The following is a 23,149-nucleotide window of genomic DNA, read 5'->3' as shown; positions in this document are numbered from 1 at the left end:
ATGTGGGGAGGTGCTGCTTGAATAGTAAGGTGCTGTTCTGCACGGAACGGAAGTATTGGTATTATTCCGAGAGGCAGAATGTAGCTAGAGTTCACCACATCAGCAAATGGAATTCTTCCTGCTGGAGCATTTTTCCTTTGCAGAGCAGTTCACATTGGTGATCTGCAGGTAGAAGCTGCCCATTGGGATAACCCATTCCCTTTTGGAGGAGAAGGAAGATTTAATTTTCTGTTGTGTAGAGTCAGCCCAGTAGTTGGTAAAACTGACTCTGCACCCCTCATGTCTCTTGACATGGGAGAAAACTGTGCAGCCTTGGCTTCTTTAACTGTAAAGTGGAGATCAGCCCACTCGGTATTTTTTTAAGGATTAGATTGAGTTTGGTGTATGTAAAGTGCTGAGAACAGACCTACACACAGTAAGTGGCCAATAAATGTTATTTGTAATTACTATAATTATTCTAAGTGATTACATGCCTTTTCTTTTTCTGCCTCTGCGTGGCACATGGTACAAGGCACCTCTTAGGATTATAAGTGTCTGGGTGGCATACTTTCAGAGCAATGTCTTCCCTTGATATAGACTTTCTTGTTTTTCTAGAATTTGAAAAATTATCTTGTATAGCATTTTATTTTATTATTTATTATTATTTTTTTAAGATTTCATTTATTTATTTGACAGAGAGAGATCACAAGTAGACAGAGAGGCAGGCAGAGAGAGAGGAGGAAGCAGGCTCCCCGCCGAGCAGAGAGCCCGATGCGGGACTCGATCCCAGGACCCTGAGATCAGGACCTGAGCTGAAGGCAGCGGCTTAACCCACTGAACCACCCAGGCGCCCTCTTGTATAGCATTTTAAAGCATTTGTGTTATATCCTTTTTTATAGAGAATATTTTTAAAATTAGGTTGTTATTACTTGCCAGATCTCCTTTTCTTAGAGGAATCATTTCACTGCCTTAGGAGAACGCATGAGGACAGTCTTGCTCTTTGCCTCCTCAGACTGCCCTCGCGGGGGGACGTGCATGGCTCTCAGGCCCTTGCCCCTCTAGCTGCCACTGTTTCTTCCAGGCCAGCCCGCTGGCATAAGGCCAAGAAGGTTCAACTGACCCCTGGGCAGACAGAGGTGAAGATCGACCTGCCCCTGCCCATTGTGGCTTCCAACCTGATGATTGAGTTTGCGGACTTCTATGAGAACTACCAGGCCTCCACAGAGACCTTACAGTGCCCACGCTGCAGTGCCTCCGTCCCTGCCAACCCGGGGGTCTGTGGCAACTGCGGAGAGAATGTTTACCAGTGTCACAAGTGCAGGTGAGGGAGGGAGTGGTGCCCCGGCCAGGGCCGTGTACGTTCCTTGTATCTCCTGCAAGAGTCTCAGTGTGGGCAGTTTCAGTGTCTGCTGCCTTCATCATAATTAGAGGGTTATGGGTCTGTGGAGTCCAAGCCTGGAGGGCGGGGGCGAGAAGAATGGTGCACACGTCCATCCCATGGTGGTCCAGGAGTGGGGGGTGTCCCTCGGACTAGATCCAGGTCTTCTTTTCTTGTTACCTGGTTGTGTGAGTCACCCTTGCCCCTTGTCGTCCCGATACAGTTCCAGAGAATGTGTGTGGCACTCATAGTCCCCCTCCCCCACCCCAGCCTCTGCTGTCCTCTGACACAAACACTTCGGTTTTTCAGGTCTATCAACTATGATGAAAAGGATCCCTTCCTCTGCAATGCCTGTGGATTCTGTAAATACGCTCGCTTCGACTTTATGCTCTATGCGAAGCCTTGCTGCGCAGTGGATCCCATTGAGAATGAAGAAGACAGGAAGAAGGTGAGGCTGGGTCCGACCTAGACTCAGGGCAGTGTCTTTAATGGGAGCTTTGGGCAGCAGGGCTGGTGGAGGGTAGTATGCTTTTCTTCTCTCCTGAGTCTTCCTCAGCTCAGCTCTCTCTCCAGGGCCCAGCTTTTGGGGGTGAGCAAATAATGGCAGAGAGTGTATTGGAACACGTGCTTTGTGTAGCACTTCCGAGAAGTGTTGGTTGGGAATGAATTAGGATGTCTGCAGGGGCAAATGACTTTAGCTTTGGAAATGCAGGAGTCAGATGAGTGCCTTGCATTGGTTCCGCAGATGTCTTCGTGTTACAGCTGTTGGCCTTTCCTCAGTGTCTGCTTATCCGGGGGCTGATTCTCAGTTTGCGTGGTGTGGTGGGACTGGGGATTAGGTGGCAGTCAAAAGTGGGGAGCTTTTTGGGGCATCTGGCTGGCTCAGTGGGTTAAAGCCTCTGCCTTTGGCTTAGGTCATGATCCCGGGTCCTGGGATCGAGCCCCATGCCGGGCTCTCTCCTCAGTGGGGAGCCTGCTTCCTCCTCTCTCTCTCTACCTGCCTCTCTGCCTACTCTGTCTGTCAAATAAATAAAATCTTAAAAGAAAAAAAAAAGTGGGGAGCTTTTGGGATTGTTGCTAGAAGCAGCACATGGGAAGCAGGACAGCATTTAGCTGTGGAGTCAGAAGGACAAAAGTTCCAGTTCCGGTTGTGCTTTTTTGGTGTATGACCGAGTGTCAGTGATTTCTCTAAGTATTGCATGCTTATGTTGTATGCTGTTATACAATATGTTATACAGTTATATACGTTATATACGTTATACAGTTGTTACAAATAACGTCAAACACCGTGGATTATTGTGAGGAATAGAAATAATGGATGTGTGAAATACAGCGCCTGACCTGTGGGAAGTATTTCAGGAAATGGTTAGCAATTGGGATCACTCAAGGAGAAGCCTTCACCTGTGCCGCTGTCTTTTCCTGCCAGGCGGTTTCCAACATCAATACGCTTCTGGACAAAGCTGACCGAGTGTATCACCAGCTGATGGGACACCGGCCACAGCTGGAGAACCTGCTCTGCAAAGTAAACGAGGCAGCCCCCGAAAAACCACAGGTAACCCCAAGCTAGAGGGGCAGGTGGAAAGGACTCTGGGTCAGAAGCAGGGGACTCACAGCATGCTCCTTGGATTGCAGGACGACTCGGGGACAGCTGGGGGCATCAGCTCCACTTCAGCCAGCGTAAATCGGTATATCCTGCAGCTGGCTCAGGAGTACTGTGGAGATTGCAAGAACTCTTTCGATGAGCTCTCCAAAATCATCCAGGTAGAGAAATGGGAGCCACTCTAGAGTGTTTTGTCAAGCATTCCCCATGCTGTTTGCAGAGCCGTCCTCTTGCCCCGCTCCAGCAGCTGAGTCTCGGGTTTCCCTTGTCCGACTGGCTGGAAAGGCAGGGTCTGGGTGGCTGCACCATATAACTTCTCTCCCACCGTAGGTTGGTGCTTGGCAGAGACTTGAGGGTAACAGATTATTACACATGTGGTTTCCTTGACCCGTTCACAACCCATCTTTTAGTAGAGGGCTTACTAGTTTTAAAAAAACAGGGTGTTAGGGTTCTGTTCCCTCCTCTTTTTCTGATAAGCCATGTTTGTAGGCTGGAAGGGGACGGCACACCGAAGCCAGTCAATGAGGGTGGGCTGGGCAGCCAGTGGAGTTTTACCGACCTAATCTCCCTGGGACAGGAAGCTGGCCGCAGACAAGCCGGGTCCTTGCCCCCAAGAATTGCCTTTGGTGCATGGGCTTGCATCTCTGATCTTTGTGTTTGTTATGAGAGAGCATTGCGTGGGAGTTAAGGACATGTGCCTGTGATCAGGGGCTGACTTCTGCCTCTGCCATTTGCCTTAGGCAAACCAGTCCTCTTAAGCCTCAGCTTCCTGCTCTGTAAAATGATGATGAAGTATCCAATTGGTGGGGTCATCAGAAAAGTTAAATAACGCATATAAAGTGGTTTTTCAGACCAAAGCTGACTTTCAGTTCACTTTCTCTTCTAACTTCTTTTAATTGCTGATTTGTTTTTCTTTTATCCTTTTTTTTTTTTTTTAAATCGTTAGAAAGTCTTTGCTTCACGCAAAGAGTTGTTGGAATATGACCTGCAGCAGAGGGAAGCAGCCACCAAGTCGTCCCGAACCTCTGTGCAGCCCACCTTCACTGCCAGCCAGTACCGCGCCTTATCTGTCCTGGGCTGTGGCCACACATCCTCCACCAAATGCTATGGCTGCGCCTCAGCTGTCACAGAACATTGTATCACGCTGCTCCGAGCCCTGGCCACCAATCCGGCCCTGAGGCACATCCTCGTCTCCCAGGGCCTCATCCGGGAGCTTTTTGATTACAATCTTCGCCGAGGCTCTGCAGCCATGCGGGAGGAGGTCCGCCAGCTCATGTGCCTGCTAACTCGGTCAGAGCCTGCCTCAGGATTGTGGGCCCAGTAACCCCTGCTAGTTCGGGGGTGGGTGGTTGCAGCGACCCTAGGAGCTTAGGGGGTTTGTCATGAGGGAGGGAGAGGGAGAGATGCCCAAGGTCTGGGTGAGTGAACTCCGTGAGCATTTGGGACCAGGTTTCCTTGTAAATAGAATATTTGTTTTGTACTTTGTTGGTTCCAGTGAGGTTCCCTGAACAGTCTCTGGGCTCTGGTGAGAGAGGAGACAGGAGTGATCAGGCACTTGGACTCCAGATTCACATGGAAGAGGCGGAGCCTAGAGATGAAGCTTAGGTTCAGTGTCTGATCCTCTGTGCCCTGGACAGCTTAGCTAACTTCTCTGAGCTGAGATTTTCCTTGACTGAAAAATACTGATGGTCGTAAATGCCTTAAAGGCTTGTGGTGAGGGTGGAATGGAGTAAGTCCTGTGGGCAGTGGCTCGTATTGTTGAGTACTTATTATGTGCCAGTGCAGTCACCAGAGCTGGATTTACAGAGTGCGTAGCTTAAGTTCTGGAACACATTAGGTGATGGGTAACCATTTCTTGCTGTCTTAGTCACTCACACAGCGAGGCTTTTTTGAGCATCTGCTGAATGCCAGGCGCTGTTCTGGACTCGGAGTGCGCAGTAGTAAATGGAGTGGAGTCCCTGCTTCCTGGAGCCTGCAGTCCAGCTGGGGAGAACTGCAGAAGCACACATGCACAGTCTGGTGTCTGTCAGGAGATTGGCTTGTGAAGAGAGGCTCAGCTGGGGTGGTGCCCCTGACCACAGCAGGGATTGCTTCTGGGAGAAGAGGATCAGGGAAGACCTCTGAGGGGTGATGCTGGAGGAGGCGTGCGTGCAATTGGGGACAAGCCAGGCAGATGTCTCAGCTGTGGCTATGCACATAGGGCACATCATGTGCAAAAGCAAGAGGCAGGGCTCTGCCAGGGAAGGAGCAGGAGCTGCCAGAGGCCCATGTAGGTGGAGTGAAGGCCCCGCACGGGAAATAGGCAGGAGAACCAGGAGTCGCTGGGGGCCAGGTCCTGGGCGATCTAGGCCATTGTAAGGACTTGGGATTTTACTCAAAATGGGGTAGGAAGGAAGAGAGTGATCTGGTACAGTTGACAATGTCAGGACTAATATAGATGTTGTTATAGTGGGGTGTCGGTGGGAAGTATGGGTACCTTGTGGGAGATAAATTGGAGGCAGATGGAGAAGATGAGGAAAGTGTCGTGACCCATCCTGGTGGGACACTGTCAGATGCGGAGGCTGGAGGATTCGGTGTACCAGGCAGCACCTGGGGGCTCTGCAGCCTGGGCTGTGCACAGGGAGGAGCTCTCCTGGCTGCTGGTGCTGCTCTCCCCTCAGTGACAGCTGCGGGAAAGGCGGCTGTGATGGGCACTCTGTTACAGACCCATGTCTTGTGGGGCCAGTCTTGTGGTCAGGCCCCTGGGGAGGCCAGGTAACCCTGGGCATTGAATGCCTTTTCTCTATGCTCCTTCAGGTGGGAAGGTGGGACACAGCCAGTGGTAGATAACAGGACTCCTATTTCTTTGCTTCTCCAGAGACAATCCAGAAGCCACCCAGCAAATGAATGACTTGATTATTGGCAAAGTCTCCACTGCCTTGAAGGGCCACTGGGCCAATCCTGATCTGGTGAGCAGGACAACGGCTCTTTGACTCTTTCCTCTTTCTCTTTCTGCATTCCCTTGATTTCTTTCCAGGAGTCTCCCTGGGGTGTTTGGGGAGGGAAGGAGCAGCAGTCTGCAGAGTTCTCACCTTAGCATGACTGTCCCAGGTCAGAGCCAGCCCCAGAGGGAGAGGAGGAATGGGTGGTTGGCCAGATGGAGGACAGGGGTCTCCACTTCTCCTTTCTCTTTTTCTTCACAAGATTTTTTTTTTTTTTTTAAAGATCTATATATTTGAGAGAGACAGGGAGAGAGAGATCACAAGCAGGGGAGGGTAGGTAGAAGGAGAAGCAGACTCCCTTATAAGGTGGGAGTCTGATGTGAGACTTGATCCCAAGACCCTGGGATCATGACCTGAGCCGAAGGCAGACACTTAACTGACTGAGCCACCCAGACACCCAATTCCTTTCTCCTTCTGACGGTGCCACCAAGTACCAGACATCTTCAATCCGAGTCCCCTGAGCAGAGCTTGGACATAAGCCCCAGTCCTGATTCTCACCTGCAGACCTTCCTCTTCTCATGTCTCCTTCCCTTGGCCTTCTAGGCAAGCAGCCTTCAATATGAAATGCTGTTGCTGACAGATTCCATCTCGAAGGAGGACAGCTGCTGGGAACTCCGCTTACGCTGTGGTGAGCTTGGGCCACCTCTGGTTAGGGGCTTTTCAGAGAGGGATGGGGGCTTTGGGTACAGTCTTAGCTACAGAGGAGGCGGGGTGGGACAGCTGCCACGCACAGCCTTGCTGGAGCCAGGTGCAGGGTGCTCTGTGACCGCAACTTGGCCTGTCCTTCCCATTCCTAGCTCTCAGCCTTTTCCTCATGGCCGTGAACATAAAGACTCCTGTGGTTGTGGAGAACATTACCCTCATGTGCCTGCGGATATTGCAGAAGCTGATTAAACCACCTGCTCCAACCAGCAAGAAAAACAAGGTATTGGGCAGGGCAGGACGGTAGCCCCCTCCCACCCCGGCCAGCATCGTGTCCTGCCTCGTAAAGGTCTGCCTTACTCTGCACTCAGCCTGCCCGTGGCAGGGCACCAGTGCTTCCTTTACCATAGTTCAGCAGACAGGAGTTGGGATTTTCTAGAAGGAAGATTTTTCTTTTTAAGATTTTATTTATTTATTTGGCAGGCAGAGATCACAAGTAGGCAGAGGCAGGCAGAGAGAGAGAAGGGGAAGCAGACTCCCCACTGAGCAGAGCGCCCGATGTGGGGCTCGATCCCAGGACCCTGAGATCATGACCTGAGCTGAAGGTGCAGAGGCTTAACCCACTGAGCCACCCAGGCGCCCCAAGAAGGAAGATTTCTCGGAGGAAAGTCAGGAGTAAGATAAACGTGAAAATACGAGAGCCTGGAACAGGGTGGTTTTCTGGAGGACTATCTTTCCAGTTATGTTGAAGGATTCCTAGCTTCCAGAAAGCACGGTGTCCTTTTCTGTCCCCGTGTGTTTGCCTGTGCGGCATTGCACAGTGGTGAAGGTCCTAGGCTCTGAAGTGGACGTCTTGATTTCACGTCTCAGCTCTTCCCGTTTAATCGCCTGTGACTTTGGGCAAGTTCTTAACTCAGGCTCCTCAGTCTGCCCAGGTCTAAAATGAGGACACAACACATTAAAGTGTTGTAGAGAATCAGTTATTTGATGCAGGTCCATGCACTGAACGCTGGCTCACCTTAGTCCTCAATGAATGCTGGCTGTGGCTGTGTGCAGTCTGCTCTGCGTAGGACCTGCCCTCTCTGTGAGCTGCTTGGCTCTCTAGAAGATCCAGTTCTCTTTTTGGCTGGTGTGAGCTCGTTGAATCCAGGGATGTCCGTTTAGGAGTATTTCTTATGTCCAGGGCAGACTGTAATCCCTAGCAGATGATAGCTACTCAGTGAATCAGTAAGTGAATGAGAAAAGCCCAGTTTTTATTTTAAAATAACCATAACTGAGCCCCAGATTGACCTCCTTGCACCACTTTGTGGAAAACCCTGGCCATAATTCTTCCTCTCAGCCATGCCTGAGGCTCTCTGTCCCTTACCCCTCTGTGGTCCTTGGGCCGTTTGACTCCTCCATTTCCTGATGGAATCCTTTGATAGAAACAGAGTCCTCATCATCTCAGGGAAGCTGCTTTCTGAGTGGTAAACACTAGGGAGGAAGCTGAATCCTGAAGAGTTGACTACGTTTTCCTTGGCTCCCGTCTTCCTAGAAAAAGGCAGGTTTGAGGATTCCCACCTTTTTTCTCTTTGATGAGGTTTATTTCCCTTCAGAGCTCGTTCTCAGCAGATAAAATCAGTCCTTGATTAAAGAGGAACCCCATCCGCACATCGCTTACTCCCTTTTTCCTGAATGAAGCACAGATTTTCAGAGTTGTTTACCTTCTAAGCACTGGAGCCCAGAGTTGATGTTCGTGCTGTGCTTAGTTTTAGCCTAGGGAAAGCATCAGTTCTCAAAATGTGTGCTCCCAGGTGCCTGGGTATTCCCCAGACTATCGAGGAATCTCTGAGGTTATCCCATGATCCTGTTTGCCCCCTTGTGGTCTGGCAGTGTTGGTACTGATGGTGCACAGTCACCGGAGGGGTGAGGTCACCAGAGGGTGAGGCTGCCAGGGCCCTGGTGGGAAAGGCAGTGGCTCCCAGCTACCCTCCTAGCTGGGATCTTCCATTGCGGTGCACTTTGGCTCAAGGGCGTCCTTGAAGCCCAAGTGGCTATTAGTAGATCTTGACTCGGGGGTCCTCATGTTTTGAACATTCAGGTGACAGCGTGGAAGGACACAGAGGTGCTCCTTTGCCCACCGAAGTGCGGCACTTGTCTTGAGAAGCACATGGTTGATTGTTTCAGATGCAGGCTGAGTCAGATGCTTTTCTTACACAGCCCCTGTGTGCTTGGGAAAATGTGTGCCAGGCCAGCTTTGGTTATTCCGGATTGGGTGGTTGGGAGACATTTTCTTGAAAAATGAAAGAAGCGGGCCTGTCATGTCCAGAGGAATTGACATAACTCAGTGAGCCAGTATTTTCCGAATGACCATCACATGCTGCAGAATCACGCATGGGTAAAAGATCGAGTTTTGGTGTTAAGGACTATGGGAAGTTTATCAGGTGATTTCAGTCTTCACGTAAGAGCTGCTCTTTAAGAACCTAGAACTTGCTGAAAGTAGTATCAAAGAAGGAAACCTGCAATTAAATGAGAAGGCTATTAAAGCAGTCTTCTCTTTTCTAATTATGTATTTGTGTGCAGTTGGGTGTTTTTCGCGGACTTTAACCCAAACAATATTTTCCAACACTTGGAACACAGAAGCAGGTTGGAGAGTCCAGTTGTCTTATTAAGGCAGTCATTAGGCAAATATTTTAAAACATAAAGTAGTTCCATTCCTTTAGATGATCTTCTCATTTAGGTACATAGGTAGTGGAATTATTATTTTAAGATGGAATTGGTAAATATTTTAGGGATCTCTCATGCTTAATTTTTAACATGGTAATTATTGGTAGATAGCTAGAACCACATGTACAAAAGCTGTTTAGGGTCCTCAGTAATTTAAGAGTGTAAACAAGTCCTGAGGCCAAAAAGCTTGAGAACGGCTGGCTTAGAGTTCTGTGTGGGTCTCTCTATTGTGCATGTTCGTTCTGCTCAGTAATGGCTCTTAAAATTCTGGAGACCACTTGGGGACTCCTTGAAGGTTGACGTTTAGGAAACTGAGTTGGGCTTGGGATAGGAGCTGTTGTCTGCTGCCATAGGATGGTCTGGAGGAAGACAGCTGCATCTGATACTGCATAGTCAAAGCAGCGACTATAAGCCCAGCACGGAGATGCTGCTGCTAACTAAATTGGGCCAAAGTGCTTTAACAGGAACACATATTGGGGCCTGATATGAATGTTGATTCTTCTGATCTTCTTGCTTTTGTGTTTGTCCCTCTGGGGCGTCTATGCTGTTGTATTGGAGCCCAGCTTTCATCTGTGCTCTGAAGCTCCCCACCCTGTTTGGCTTTCACACTGCAGGATGTCCCCGTCGAGGCCCTCACCACAGTTAAGCCGTACTGCAATGAGATCCATGCCCAGGCCCAGCTGTGGCTCAAGAGAGACCCCAAAGCGTCCTATGAAGCCTGGAAGAAATGTCTTCCTATCAGAGGTCTGTCTGTGTTTTCAAGACATACCCTCTTAGCCCTGTCCTGACAGCCGGGCCTTGCCCCCTTTCTTTCACTTCCTTTTCCTCACTCTTCGCTGCACCCCTGTGCCTGCCAGGGGTTGACGGCGATGGGAAGTCCCCCAGCAAGTCAGAGCTCCGCCACCTCTATTTGACTGAGAAGTACGTGTGGAGGTGGAAGCAGTTCCTGAGTCGTCGTGGGAAGAGAACACCCCCCTTGGATCTCAAGCTGGGCCATAACAACTGGCTGCGGCAAGTGAGTGACCTCCCCCTCCGCCCTGTCCCCACTGCCCCGGCCCCCGAAGCCAAACAGCACATTTCTGCTCCTCCCACGTGTCTGTTCTGCTTTTGCTTGCAGCAGAGGGACGTTCTTGGCGGCAGCCGCCAGCGTGGTAGACTGGCCAAGACAGGATTTTTCTGTGCCGTTCTCATCAAGCTGGTGGGCTTGCCACTCCCCCCTGGCCACCTTCCAGAACTAAGCCTCGGTGCCGTCCCCCCCTTTTCGCCTCCTCTCATCTCTACCTCCTGCTGCCCTCCCTCTCTTCTTTCTAGTGAACCCTGTGAAGGATTAAAGTAATTAAGGGCATCTGTGGTTCATTAATACATAAAACGAGAAAGATACTGTTAGGCCTAAGCCATTAGCATATCACTATCCCCAGAATACAGTTAGTAGAAATTTGTGCCGAGGAAAGGACTTGCCGGCTTCTTTCCCTAGCGCAGTCATCTTAGGCGTGTTCTCCAGATTCCTTGAGGGAGAAACTTTCTGTGAAATTTTGGGCTTCTGAGCAGCCACAGTTGCATCTGGCATCAGCTGGTGGTTGTCACCTTTGACCTTTCGCTGGAGAGGTGCCCAGAAGCCTTCTGAAGGGTGGCAGTGGACTATGCTCTGCTGGGGGCCTGGCGAGACCGGCTGTCACCTGAGCTGGGGCTTCTCTCCCGGGTCCCACAGGTGCTCTTCACTCCGGCGACGCAGGCTGCGCGACAGGCGGCCTGCACCATCGTGGAAGCTCTTGCCACCATTCCCAGCCGTAAGCAGCAGGTCCTCGACCTCCTTACCAGGTACGGCTCAGGCTTCACCTGGGGTCAGCCTTCCCCATGTTTCCTGGAGAGTCAGTAGGTCAGGGTGGCGGAAGGCACACCTGGGCTCCGTACCCATGCCGTGCTGCGTAGAAGAGCGCAGGAACGGGAGAGGCCTAGAAGCTGAGTGGTCGCGCTGGGAGTGGTAACAGAGCAGCAATGCTGGAGGTCTAACGAGCATATAAACGCATAGCCCATGCCATCTTCTTCCACCCTCGTGGTGGCCTGGGTTTGCTGCGGCTGGAGGACTTGTCCGCTGAAGGCAGGGTTGGAAGGCAGTGGTCTTCCAAAGCCCATGCCATCAGCCACTAAACTCTGGCACTCTTGCCTTCTCTCTGAGCCGCTCAAAACCTCTGTTTCACCTCCCAGAGAAGCACTGTGCAATCGGTCCAGAAGGGTATAGCTGACTGCATCATGTTCCTCTTTGGTGCTCCGGATTGTCCCCACCTGTGGGGAGTTCCCGAGGGGGACCTTTGGGGTTTTCTCAGGTGCCCAGAAGGAAGGGGGAGCCCAGGACAGCAGAGGACGTGGGATGGGGGGAGGAGAGGGGAAGAGCTGGTGTCCCGGAGCTGTGTTCTCACTGTGCCCTGTGTCTTCTGTGGCAGCTACCTGGACGAGCTGAGCATAGCTGGCGAGTGTGCCGCCGAGTACTTGGCTCTCTACCAGAAGCTCATCACTTCGGCCCACTGGAAAGTCTACCTGGCCGCTCGGGGAGTCCTGCCCTACGTGGGCAACCTCATTACCAAGGTAGCCACCCCTGCCCTGAAGAGCCCTTCCCCAGCTTCTCATCATAGTACCCTGATGTAGATTTCAGGCTACTCCTCTTTCCAAAGAAGAAATATTTGTTGGAAAAAATCGATCTTTTTGGCTCTGTCATACCAACCTGCTGGGGTATTGTGGCTGTTCCAAATCTTTAAGCTATCCCTTAACGTCACTGCCACTTTCCTCGGCTTCTCAGGAGTTCTGCAGGGGTTCAGCTCAAGGGGTCTTTAGAATAGAACAGTGACTGTGGAGTGTCCGGTTGCTGTTGTTGGCTCCTGGACCACAGCTGGAGGGGGCCGATGTCGTCAGCAGTGCTGTCACTAATTGCTTGTCGTCCTGTGTAGGAAATCGCCCGCTTGCTGGCCCTGGAGGAGGCCACCCTGAGCACTGACCTGCAGCAGGGCTACGCCCTCAAAAGTCTCACAGGTAGACGTAGCCACTGTGCCCTTCCTTTAGGCACCCTGGGTCTAGTTTGGGGGCTGACCTTAGTTCCTGGGGCATGGAGGTTGACGGTGTCCTCCTGTGTTGACTCAGCACACATGTAAGCTCTTCGTGTCCCTCTTTAGGTAGGTTTATGTTTTTGAACAGCTGTTCTCAATTGAGCAGTTCACTTCCTTGAGTGCCCACTCTGTGCTCGGAAATTGCCTTGGAATTGCTCATGACCTTTGGAAGATGTGGACCTTCCTCGCCTTCGTTCTCATTCAGAGCCCTTGCAGCAGCTTTTTCCTGTCCCCACAGGCCTGCTTTCCTCCTTTGTCGAGGTGGAGTCCATCAAAAGACACTTTAAGAGTCGCTTGGTAGGTACCGTGCTGAATGGGTACCTGTGCTTGCGAAAGCTGGTGGTGCAGAGGACCAAGCTGATCGACGAGACCCAGGACATGCTGCTGGAGATGCTGGAGGACATGACGACAGGTAGCACCGCCCAGTGGCCCGGAGCGGGGACATTGTTCCTGCTGGAGGACGGGGGCAGGCGTCTCTCCACATCTGAGGAGGGAGGGCAAGCAGCTCTGGTTCTCAGAGCTGTGAAATTCCAGAGCTGGGCTCAGTCTGTTTAGACATTTAATTAATGAATTAATGTATCTATCTAACGTTTTATTTATTTGATGAGAGTGGGGGAATGCGCAGACAACGGGCAGAGCAGTAGGCAGAGGGAGAGGGAGCCCGACGTGGGGCTCTGTCTCAGGACCCTGTGATCATGACCTGAGCTGAAGGTAGTTGCTTAACTGACTCAGCCACCCAGGCATCCCCTATTTAGACATTTTATATAAGCTTATAGAACAGAAGGAACTATGTGTCCTCAGATTAGTGTGTTTTGCTGGTTCTGGAAAATTCTCTGCCATCATTTCCTCTGTTGCCTTTGTCCCAGTCTCTTTGTCATCCTTGTAGACGCCGGTCTCGCATCTGTCTCTTTATCGCTCCATCATGGGGCTCATCTCATGGTCTCTTTATGTTAACTCTGGAGAGTTCCTTCAGTTCTTTCATTTAGTTTGTTAATTTTTTTCTTCACTGTGTTCTTTAGTCTTAAACTGTTGAGTCCTTGTGGTTCTCTCTAGGTTTTATAGTCTGTTTTTCACTAACACTTCCCATTACTCTTGTAGTTTGCAAAAATGGCAAACATTTTTGTGTCTGGTAATTCTAAGGCTTGAAATATCCATTTGATTCTACTGTTTTTTATTCCAGCTCTTGCTTCTGGTGCCTAAATCTTTTTGTATTTTGTGATTTTTGACTATGAGCTCATGCAACTCATGTTTCAAGGGGTTTATCTCTGGAAAATTTTTTTTTTTTAATTTTTCGGAAAAATTTGTTTTTATTTTAGGAAGTATGAGCGGGGGAAGGGGGCAGAGAGAGAGGCAGACTCCCTGGTCAGTGCCAGAGCCTGACGTGGGGTTTGATCTCAAGACCCTGAGATCATGACCTGAGCTGAGCTGAAACCAAGAGTTGGACACTTAACTGACTAAGCCTCCCAGGCTCCCTCTGTGGAAATTCTTTAGGAGCCAAGCCAAACACAGATTTCTCCAGTGAGGATTTGTGGCTGCTCCTGTGAAGCAGCTCCCAGCACTGCTGTCACAGGGTGGTCTTAAAGGAGGTTCTGAGCTTCAGCTTTCTCAGACCTCATAGGTAGGATGGATTTTGAGCCACCAACCCCCAAGAAGGGCAGCCTGTTAGTTCTCTCAAGGGAGATATTTTCCCCCTCTACTCAATGCCACATTGTAAGGAAAGAAATTTTGTTTCAGTGACCTGCCTGGGGGATATGGAGAGTTATTTCTAGTTGACCTTGATGACACGGTATAGCTCTTTTGGGGCCTCATACTTTTGTTGTGAGAGAGGCATTCCCATTGGGTTCTCCACATTGGCCAACCTGGGGCTTTGCATCTAGCTTTCAAATCCTGGCGGGTTGTGGAAACCCAAGCTCAGACACCAACTTTAGAGTTTTGCTAAGATGCATAGGTTTTGAATTTCACCTGGTTTTTGGTTTTTGGTTCATCTTTGCTAGTATGGCAGTTCACTGATAAACATTATTTGATATTTTACATTATTTTTAAGCTATGAGGAGTGAGAGTAGGTCAGGAAGTGTGGTCTGCCACGTTACCAGACACGGAGGCCCTTTTGATGTATTTTCATCATGCCATGCTGAACGCACAGCCCATCATGGGGCTTGATCCCAGGACCCTAAGATGACTACCTGAGCTGAAACCAAGGGTTGGATGCTCCGCCAGCTGAGCCACGCAGGCGCCCCACAGTTGGACCCTTTTGAAGCACAGTTCTTCCTTCTTCTGTGACTTGAGATTATCTCTGGCGTAGAGAAGGCCGTCCACCTAATTGTTTTAAGACTGAAGCTCAAGTTATAACTTGCCTTTGATTTTCCTGGAGTACAATTAGGATTATTATTTGACATTTTGGAGTACCTGTTTTAGGCAAGGGGGATACTAGCTGAGTAAAGCATAGTTCCTTTCCTTGAGGTGATCATTTGAAGAGGAAGCAAGAGGTGTACACAGCCAACTATGATGCACTGTGTTGACTTGGGTGCTGAGGCTTTCATATGGAATGTGGTCTGAGCATCGATTCAGTCAGCTTCAAGTTTCCAATTGAAATATTGATACTGCCATGGAGGGCATTTGAAAACTGACCAGGAAGAAAGAACCTGTTGGTGACTGTACTTATAAAGTCTCATTGGGTGTGTGTGTGAAGCTCTCTCCTAACTGACGTGGCCACTGATTTCTGGCAGGTACAGAATCGGAAACCAAGGCCTTCATGGCTGTGTGCATTGAGACAGCCAAGCGCTACAACCTGGATGACTACCGGACGCCTGTCTTCATCTTCGAGAGGCTCTGCAGCATCATTTATCCTGTAAGCGGGGCTTCTTCCTGTGCCTCCAGGGTTTCTGTGTGTGCCATTCTGCCGGGAAGCGTCTTGGTCATGGGCATTCTGATCAGCTGTCGGCCATTTAATCGGCATTTTAGAAAGCTCCACTGATGACACAGTTTCCTAATTTTCCTCCTCCTAATGATGGGAAATCTGATGGCTTTCCTTTCGTGGTCTTACTTCCTAGATTTAAGGTCTAGGTCAGTCTTCTTAAAAATGGTGTCTAACCTCCGATTGCTAAGATCCTGTTGCTTTACCCATTCAATATGTTATGAAAGACGCAGTATGCAGCTAAAGTGAGAAGAAATCACTCTTCTTTGTTACCACACCTGTATTTGGTACGTACACACACGTTTGTGTGTGTGTTTCTCTCGCCTAGCTATCCAAGAGCATGGTGTGGTTCAACGACAAGGGTGAAAACCACCAGCGTCATCAGTTAATGATGAGAGGTCTTTGGGGTTAGGCGCACCTGAGCTTTATGTAATAGAAGGACCCTCCTCTTGACGTGGGGATTATCAGTGGCAGAGTCGTCCAGCTGCGGATGGGTTAGCATCACTTGAGGCGAGCAGGAGGGAAGCCCCCCTCCCCTTGTTCAGCACCATGGCTTGGATGCATTGCCCGCGTGCTCATTGTGGTAGGCTTTCTCCTCTCCCACCCTTGAGTTTCAGAGGAAATGCTTGATATTGAAGGCTGTTTGAAGTGCATTTGGAATTTATTCTGAGTTTCCTATCATTATATCTTAAAATGTGTAAGGGGCTGGGAGAGTTTGTGTTTCTCTCAGTGTCCTTGGAACGAAGTAGCGTTGTCTAAATCTGGAAGGTCTCTCCTGTCGTTCTGTGATGTCTTCTGCTGTTCCTGCCAGCGTGTCCTTTTCTCTGTCCTTCAGGAGGAGAATGAAGTCACTGAATTCTTCGTGACCTTGGAGAAGGACCCCCAGCAAGAAGACTTCTTACAGGGCAGGATGCCCGGGAACCCATATAGCAGCAATGAGCCAGGCATTGGGCCACTTATGAGGGATATAAAGAACAAGATTTGCCAGGACTGTGACTTGGTGGCTCTCCTGGAGGATGACAGCGGGATGGAGGTAACAAGCATAGGATGTTGCTACCATGGCTAAGAACTTGGGCTGGGATCATATCCAGGTTCCTCCCTACTTAGTAGCCGGTTAACCCTGGGCAGGTAGTTTGCTTCAGCTTCCTTTTTATAAACGGGGCCAGTTGGTCCCACCTACGTACCTTACCTGGTGTTAAGGTTAATTACCTATAAAGGGCTCTGCCCAGTGCCTAGCATGCAGTAAGCAAATGGTTAGTGGCTCTTGCTTATCACGGAGTAGGAGTTTGTTATTCTTACTGCTCCGACAGAGACTTTTCAGAGATTCCAAGTTAATTAAGCTCCCTAAAACTAGTATAGTGGCCCCTGTGAAGATTTCTGGCCCTTGTCTGATACCTTGTGGTAGACGACCTTCAGGGTCTGGCCTTGTCACCCAGGGGTGGAAAGCATGTTGGAGAAAATCGAGAATGGTTTTTCCCCTGAGGGGGTCTCTGGGTGGGATCCTCGAGTCCGTGGTTTGGGATAAGGGTGTTTGCTGCCTCTGAAATTGTGTCCCAGATTGTGTGTGTTGTGCACACACGTGTAGTTTTTAGAGATGAGGAGTCGATGGGTTCAGAACACAAAAACGATGAGTTATCAACCACTGCTTCAAGTGTCCTTTGACCTTGAAATGTCCTTGCCTTATAATTATTTGGAATAACAGCTCATCTCCTCTGCTGTTCAGCTTCTAGTAAACAATAAGATCATTAGTTTGGACCTTCCTGTGGCCGAGGTTTACAAGAAGGTCTGGTGTACCACGAATGAGGTATGTGCTTGTTTCCTTGCGTGGATGTGGGGTTTTACTTTTCTGACTTAATGTGGACTTGTACCAGGAGAAGGCACTGTTAATCATCGCTATCCCGCTGGTGACCGCACTCCCACAGCTGGCCTTCCCTGTTGGTGGTTGTGGATAAAACCAGTCGTCTTGTTCTCCTTTTGAGGCACCCGACTAGAGGTAGAAGAACTTCAGGGAAAGATGAGCGTTTCTGACCGTGTGTGGTCAGACTGGGCAGTGTTGGAGGAAGCATGTGATGGGGTGTGCTTGCTTTATACCCTTTATACCCTTTATACACGGACACTTCTTGACTGAGACGAACTCTCTGCTTCTAGGGGCCTGGTCACTTAGAACATTTTCCTGTGGCGGTGTCAAGGAGCGAGCATGGTTCCGTGTTACTAGCCGGGGAATTGAGACGCAAACAGGCAGTTGTTCTTGAGGAGGGGGAAGGGAAGTGAAGGACACTTGCTGCTCTGGTCCTTTGGCCCCTCAGTACTATTTGACCCGTCCTAAGGGTCTCAGATACTCTGCTTCCTCCTCCCTCCTCTTTCTCTTCCCTTTTTCCCGTTCCTTCCTTTCCTCCTCTTCTGTTTCTTTCCCTTCCTTCTGTTTTCTTTGCGTTCCTTTGGTGGGGTAATTTTTAGTCAGTGAGTCAAACAAGGAACCAAAAGTAGGGCGAGCCAGTGTGCTGCTGAAGCACGGTGAACTTTTCTGTGTTTAGTCGCAGTATATTTCTGGAGAGTTTAAGACACTACATTGGTAATGTCTGCTAGTATATTTTGGCCTTCAGTCTGACACAGGCTCTTGCTTGTTTCCTTTCTGTTCTGCTGCTGTGCTGGGAGTCCTGGTCAGTTGGTACTGCTGCCGGTTGGCAGAGGTCCACATCGAAGGTTGCCCCATCTAGTGATCTTGTTGTTGACACTTGAGCATCAGTGCAGAATGGTACAGATGTGATCCTTGGTACACAAAAAAGAAAGACCAAGCTTGTATGGCTGCCCTTGGAAATGGTGGCACGGAACCCAGAGAACATCCATGGGCAGCTCCCCTTTTGAACCACGAGGCAAGGAAGAAGTTGAGGGGGCCCTGCCTTTCACATTAGGACTCAGTCCACCGATGGGTTCTTCTGGCAAAGTCCAGAGTTTGTGGTACCTTTTTATCAGGGCCTTCATCAACTTGCTTTTTTTGCTCCACTCCTCTGTTTCATAGATCAACAGCCTGTCTCCTTAGCTGCTGGCTAGAGCCTGTTCCATTTTCCTTTTCTTTTTTAAGATTTCATTTATTTGAGAGAGCGAGAGGTGCTCAAGGGAGAGAGAGAGACAGAGCGCACCAGCGGGGAGAGGGCCAGAGGGGGAGGGTGAGAGAGGTCTCCAGGAGACTCCATGCTGAGTGGGGAGCCTGACAGGGATTCAGTCTCATGGTCCTGAGATCATGGCCTGAGTTGAAATCAAGAGTCAGACGTTTAACAGACTGTGCCAGCTAGGTGCCCTGAGCCTATTCTGTTTTCTCTGTCTCTGTTTTTGCCTTTGTTCTCCTGTTGTTCTTTCTGTAAGTTCCCATTGGGCTCCCATAGCTGGGAACACTTCTACAAGCAGCCTTTCTGACTGGGAGGTTCTTTCCCACAAGGGTTTCCTCTCCTGAAGCTCAGCATGGGGCTTAGGGGCCGGTAACTGAATTAATGTGGTGCTTGCTCTTCTACTTCATTTCTTACAGGGTGACTTCAGACCCGTTTCTTATCTCCAAAATGAGAACGATGTAGATGGGAGAGTGCCTAACTTGGTACCCAGTGTACAGGGACCTGTCACGATCCTCCAGTAAAGCCTTGAGTAACTTGGGAAGAACTCTTTCCTTGTTACATGGTTACACGAAGACCTCAGGATCGGATTATGCTCTTGCTTTTGATTCCTGAGTCTTGAATCAAAGCTCTTTGATCTGATTGATCTTGCTTGTGTTGATTCTTTGGGAAGTAGTCCCCGTTGGTTAGAATTCATGCTCCTGAAGGAGGCACAGGCTTGGAATTAGACTGTGCTTATCATTGGATAACTCTGAAAAAGCTGCTTCACCTAGTGTAAGAGGATGATGTGAAGTGCTGGGTCAGCATAGAACTTAGCACAGAGTAAAACACTCAGTACATGATAGTGATTATCGTTGTTACGTACAGTTTTAATGAAATTAAGCAAGATTGTGTTTATAAAATGTTTCACACAACTCCTGGCCCATAGTAGACACTACGTAAAATTAGCTGCTTTTCTTCTACGTGAATTGCAACACGCTTGGATTCTAGATGTGGTTAAGGTCTTGTAGAGAAATAGAAGAATGAGGCCAGATGTTGAGTCCCCTGCATTTACTGGACCTGTTTACAAGCATCTCTGTCCACTGCCTCTGCTCAGGGGGAACCCATGAGGATTGTGTACCGCATGCGAGGGCTGTTGGGCGATGCCACCGAGGAGTTTATCGAGTCCCTGGATTCCACTACAGGTAGGCCCTTCCCACAGACACTGCTGCGCCTTGGGGGGGGGGGGGGCGTCTGGGGCAGTGAGTGGTTCCCGACCTGGGATTTAGGGGTATTCTGAACACATTCTTCTCTAGCTCCAACTGGAATTGATGGGAGGTTACTTCTCCAACTGAAGAAAAGTGCAGGCATCTATGACTCGATTCCGACCCCTCGGGAGTTAAAACAACAACAAATTAGGGATAAAGTGTAGTTAGCAACACACTTGAGTTCAGATTTATTTTTAGTTTAGATTGTGTGTGTGTGTGTGTGTGTTTGTTTTGTGGTGGTGGTGGTGGTTGTGGTGCTTGTATTTTCACATACAGTAGGTGTAATTGGCTTCAGTCTTGTAGTTTAATATCCAGTTTCAATACTTCCCATTGCTACTTTCTATTGCTTTTCTTGGAGATAAGAAAGAGGGAACTAGCTCTCAGCCTGGAAGAGGCTTATCTGTTCTCTTCCGTCCTTCCCTTCCATTTCTGTTTGGCTTCCCTTCTCCCTCAGATGAAGAAGAGGATGAAGAGGAAGTGTATAAGATGGCTGGGGTGATGGCCCAGTGTGGGGGCCTGGAGTGCATGCTCAACAGACTGGCTGGGATCAAAGATTTCAAGCAGGGACGCCACCTTCTCACCGTGAGTTGGGGGCAACAAGGTGGGAGCAGCCCTCTGCTTTGAGAGCAGCCCTTAGGGAGAGAAGCTTGTGGCCACTGTGCTGTGTAACTCTAGAGGGCGGCATGGTGCCACAGGCCGGGGCAAGCCAGCCCAGGGCCTGGTAGCCTCCCTGAGCCCTCTGGTCCCTTGGGTGTCCTGTGTCGTTGGTGTCTCCCACCGTCCCCCGCTTCTTGGCTCTCGTCTCCCCACCAGAGCCAGTGCACTGGTGCTTTCAGCTGCGTCTCTTCAGTCACCTGTGGAGCCAGTGCCTGCCTGTTTTTCCTCGCCAAACTGCACTTGAGTCCATTATTTCTGCTGTTGCTTTTTAAATTGATGTTCTAGGTAGTTCTTTCATTTTTTTGGTAGGATCTTGCTTGGATCTTCATTTGTCTCCTAAGGAGTAGAGGATCCCAAAGGCACCATAAATATCACACTATTATTTTCGGCTCTGGAAGACATGAGAACGTGTGTTATTATAATCGTGTTTTAAATGACCTATGTGAAGATTTTTTAAAAAGCATTAAAAGAAATAAAATCTGAAAATGTAAAAAAACCTTTCATATTTTGATAAAAGGAAAGTCTTACTTGATAAAAAAATAAATGACCTATATGGTTCTGAGTTCCCATAGGCCATGATCTTTGGGACTTTCTGTTTACTCTTAGAGTCTGAGTTAGTAGTGGAATTTCCTCGAGACAACAGAAGTGTCACCTGTTCCGCTGGGAATCGGTGTCATTGCTATACTTTTAGAGATAGTAGAGACATGCCAAGCCCACGTGGACTGTTGCCAGAGAACATTGCTATTTAAGATGCCAGTCTGGCTGGAGAGCCTCCTCACCTTACTATATGTCTTCTCAAGAAACACTTTTTTCCTTACTGTTCCTACAATTCGGGAAGAGTGCCTACTGATTATACATGACCCCTCTAAGACATTTTTTTCTTGCTTGTCCCCACGTTTTATACTCTTAGTTGGCCTCTTGAGTTTTGACCGGCTTTTCTTGGCAGGTGCTTCTGAAATTGTTCAGTTACTGCGTGAAGGTAAAAGTCAACCGACAGCAGCTGGTCAAGCTGGAAATGAACACCTTGAATGTCATGCTGGGGACCCTAAACCTGGTAAGGAGTATGGGCTGCAGATGACAGAGTGAGCCTCAGAAGTCCTGGGTGGAGGAGGGGCATCTCAACTCTGGGCTCAGATGAAATGGGTTTGTGGCCTTTTCAAACCCTTTATCTTTATCTGGATGACTGCCCCAGAGCATGGATCATTTAAATTGTCTCTTTTCCTGCTGGCTCACCCCTGTACTGCTGCCAGGACATGTAAGACCATTCCTGGTCCCTTTCCTGAATTCAGATCAGAGATAAGAGGAAGTTAGTCTGTGAAACAGTCCAGACTGCACAGCGTTGGAGAAGTAATACCAGTGTCCTCGGGTCAACCAAGATAGAGATCTGGAACATTACGATTTCATTGTCTGCAAGAGTCCACACACTTATCTCTCAACACACACACACATAGACACATACACACAGACACACGCACACACAGATACACACATACGCGCGCGCGCGCGCGCGTGCGCGCGCGCGCACACACACACACACACACACACACACACACACACACACACACACACGTCTTTGGCAATAAGGCCAGGAAGGATATTGGTGAGGAGCAAATGCCATCAGCAGTGAGTGGTTGTGGTCTTACACTCAGAGTAACTGAGTCTCCTCCTGCAGGCCCTGGTAGCTGAGCAAGAAAGCAAGGACAGTGGTGGTGCAGCTGTGGCCGAGCAGGTGCTTAGCATCATGGAGATCATTCTGGATGAGTCCAACGCCGAGCCCCTGAATGAGGACAAGGTGCGTGGGACCAGTCCATCTGTGTGCAGACACTGGGGGTACATACTGTGTCTTGTTGCGAGCAACAGGCTTGTTTGTGTGTCCAGCTGTGTCCCCCAGGAATGACTGGACGTGCTCTGGTCGTAGAAATGACAAAGCTCAACTAATGGTGATGTGATGGCATTGAAGCTTGAAGTCTGTGGCTTTGAAGGAAACGACGCCGCTAAGGATATTCTTTGACTTGCAAGCTGCTCGTTAACAGACTGCTGGCGTGTTCCAGCTGATCAGGCCTTAGCCCGGCCCCTCATTGTCCAGTAGAGGGAACTCCCAGCCCAGAGAAGTAAAGGGAGCTGTTCAGTGTTCTGTAGTTGGCTGCTGGCAGAGTCAGGCCGAGAACCTGGGTCTCCAGCTTCCCAGTTCAGTGTTTCTCCACTGATTTCACCCTTACCTTCTCCTGTCCCCGATGGTACTCAGTGTTTTGGCTAGAGGTGTGAACAAGTTGAGTATGAGGCAGCCTTTGTTCTCCTGGGAGAGGGGAGATTGTATTAATATTTTTGACTATCTGAGACTATGAGTAGAGCCACACAGAAACTTAGAAACTAGTATCAAGTTAGAACTCACACTGTTCATTAATCTCCAGGAAGTACTGAGACAGTTTTTCTAGGCAGCTTCTGATGGAGGTAGATGACGTCTGGGGTTCAGATACTGGCTGGCCAAAGCCCTGTCCCTGTTTCTGAGCCTTTTGTCCTCTTTTCTACTGCAGGGCAACCTCCTGCTGACGGGTGACAAAGATCAGCTTGTGATGCTCTTGGACCAGATCAACAGCACCTTCGTTCGCTCCAACCCTAGTGTGCTGCAGGGCCTGCTCCGTATCATCCCGTACCTGTCCTTCGGCGAGGTGGAGAAAATGCAGATCTTGGTGGAGCGGTTCAAGCCATACTGTAGCTTTGACAAGTATGTGCTTGGATTTCAGATGGCCACGTGAAGGTCCTCCCCAACACCCTGAGCTAGTTCTGTGAGACTTAGGAGAGGAATTGTGATTTCTGTTAGATTTTAGTTTGCTTGTCCCACC

General features: G+C 49.5%; 1 protein-coding gene across 13 annotated transcripts in view; it reads left to right on the top strand.

Annotated features, from left to right (window-relative positions):
• Window positions 1-23,149, top strand: part of UBR4 (ubiquitin protein ligase E3 component n-recognin 4) — a 134,168-nt gene that overhangs the window by 91,978 nt on the left and 19,041 nt on the right. For all 13 annotated transcript variants that reach the window (XM_082684444.1, XM_082684446.1, XM_082684445.1 and 10 more), the window contains 22 exons: window positions 1,061-1,300; window positions 1,667-1,805; window positions 2,784-2,909; window positions 2,990-3,118; window positions 3,904-4,247; window positions 5,815-5,905; window positions 6,482-6,566; window positions 6,736-6,863; window positions 9,901-10,030; window positions 10,144-10,301; window positions 10,995-11,104; window positions 11,728-11,869; window positions 12,229-12,310; window positions 12,623-12,796; window positions 15,111-15,232; window positions 16,134-16,331; window positions 17,022-17,102; window positions 19,499-19,586; window positions 20,104-20,231; window positions 21,253-21,360; window positions 21,979-22,098; window positions 22,841-23,031. In XM_082684444.1, the coding sequence (XP_082540570.1) occupies window positions 1,061-1,300; window positions 1,667-1,805; window positions 2,784-2,909; window positions 2,990-3,118; window positions 3,904-4,247; window positions 5,815-5,905; window positions 6,482-6,566; window positions 6,736-6,863; window positions 9,901-10,030; window positions 10,144-10,301; window positions 10,995-11,104; window positions 11,728-11,869; window positions 12,229-12,310; window positions 12,623-12,796; window positions 15,111-15,232; window positions 16,134-16,331; window positions 17,022-17,102; window positions 19,499-19,586; window positions 20,104-20,231; window positions 21,253-21,360; window positions 21,979-22,098; window positions 22,841-23,031 (3,114 nt within the window). The remainder of the gene's footprint in view (window positions 1-1,060; window positions 1,301-1,666; window positions 1,806-2,783; window positions 2,910-2,989; window positions 3,119-3,903; window positions 4,248-5,814; window positions 5,906-6,481; window positions 6,567-6,735; window positions 6,864-9,900; window positions 10,031-10,143; window positions 10,302-10,994; window positions 11,105-11,727; window positions 11,870-12,228; window positions 12,311-12,622; window positions 12,797-15,110; window positions 15,233-16,133; window positions 16,332-17,021; window positions 17,103-19,498; window positions 19,587-20,103; window positions 20,232-21,252; window positions 21,361-21,978; window positions 22,099-22,840; window positions 23,032-23,149) is intronic.

The sequence above is a fragment of the Mustela nivalis genome, assembly GCF_964662115.1.
Source record: "Mustela nivalis genome assembly, chromosome: 10".
Taxonomy (NCBI): Eukaryota; Metazoa; Chordata; class Mammalia; order Carnivora; family Mustelidae; genus Mustela; species Mustela nivalis.
Note: the sequence above shows the minus strand (reverse complement) of the source record. Positions and strands in the feature narration are given on the sequence as shown.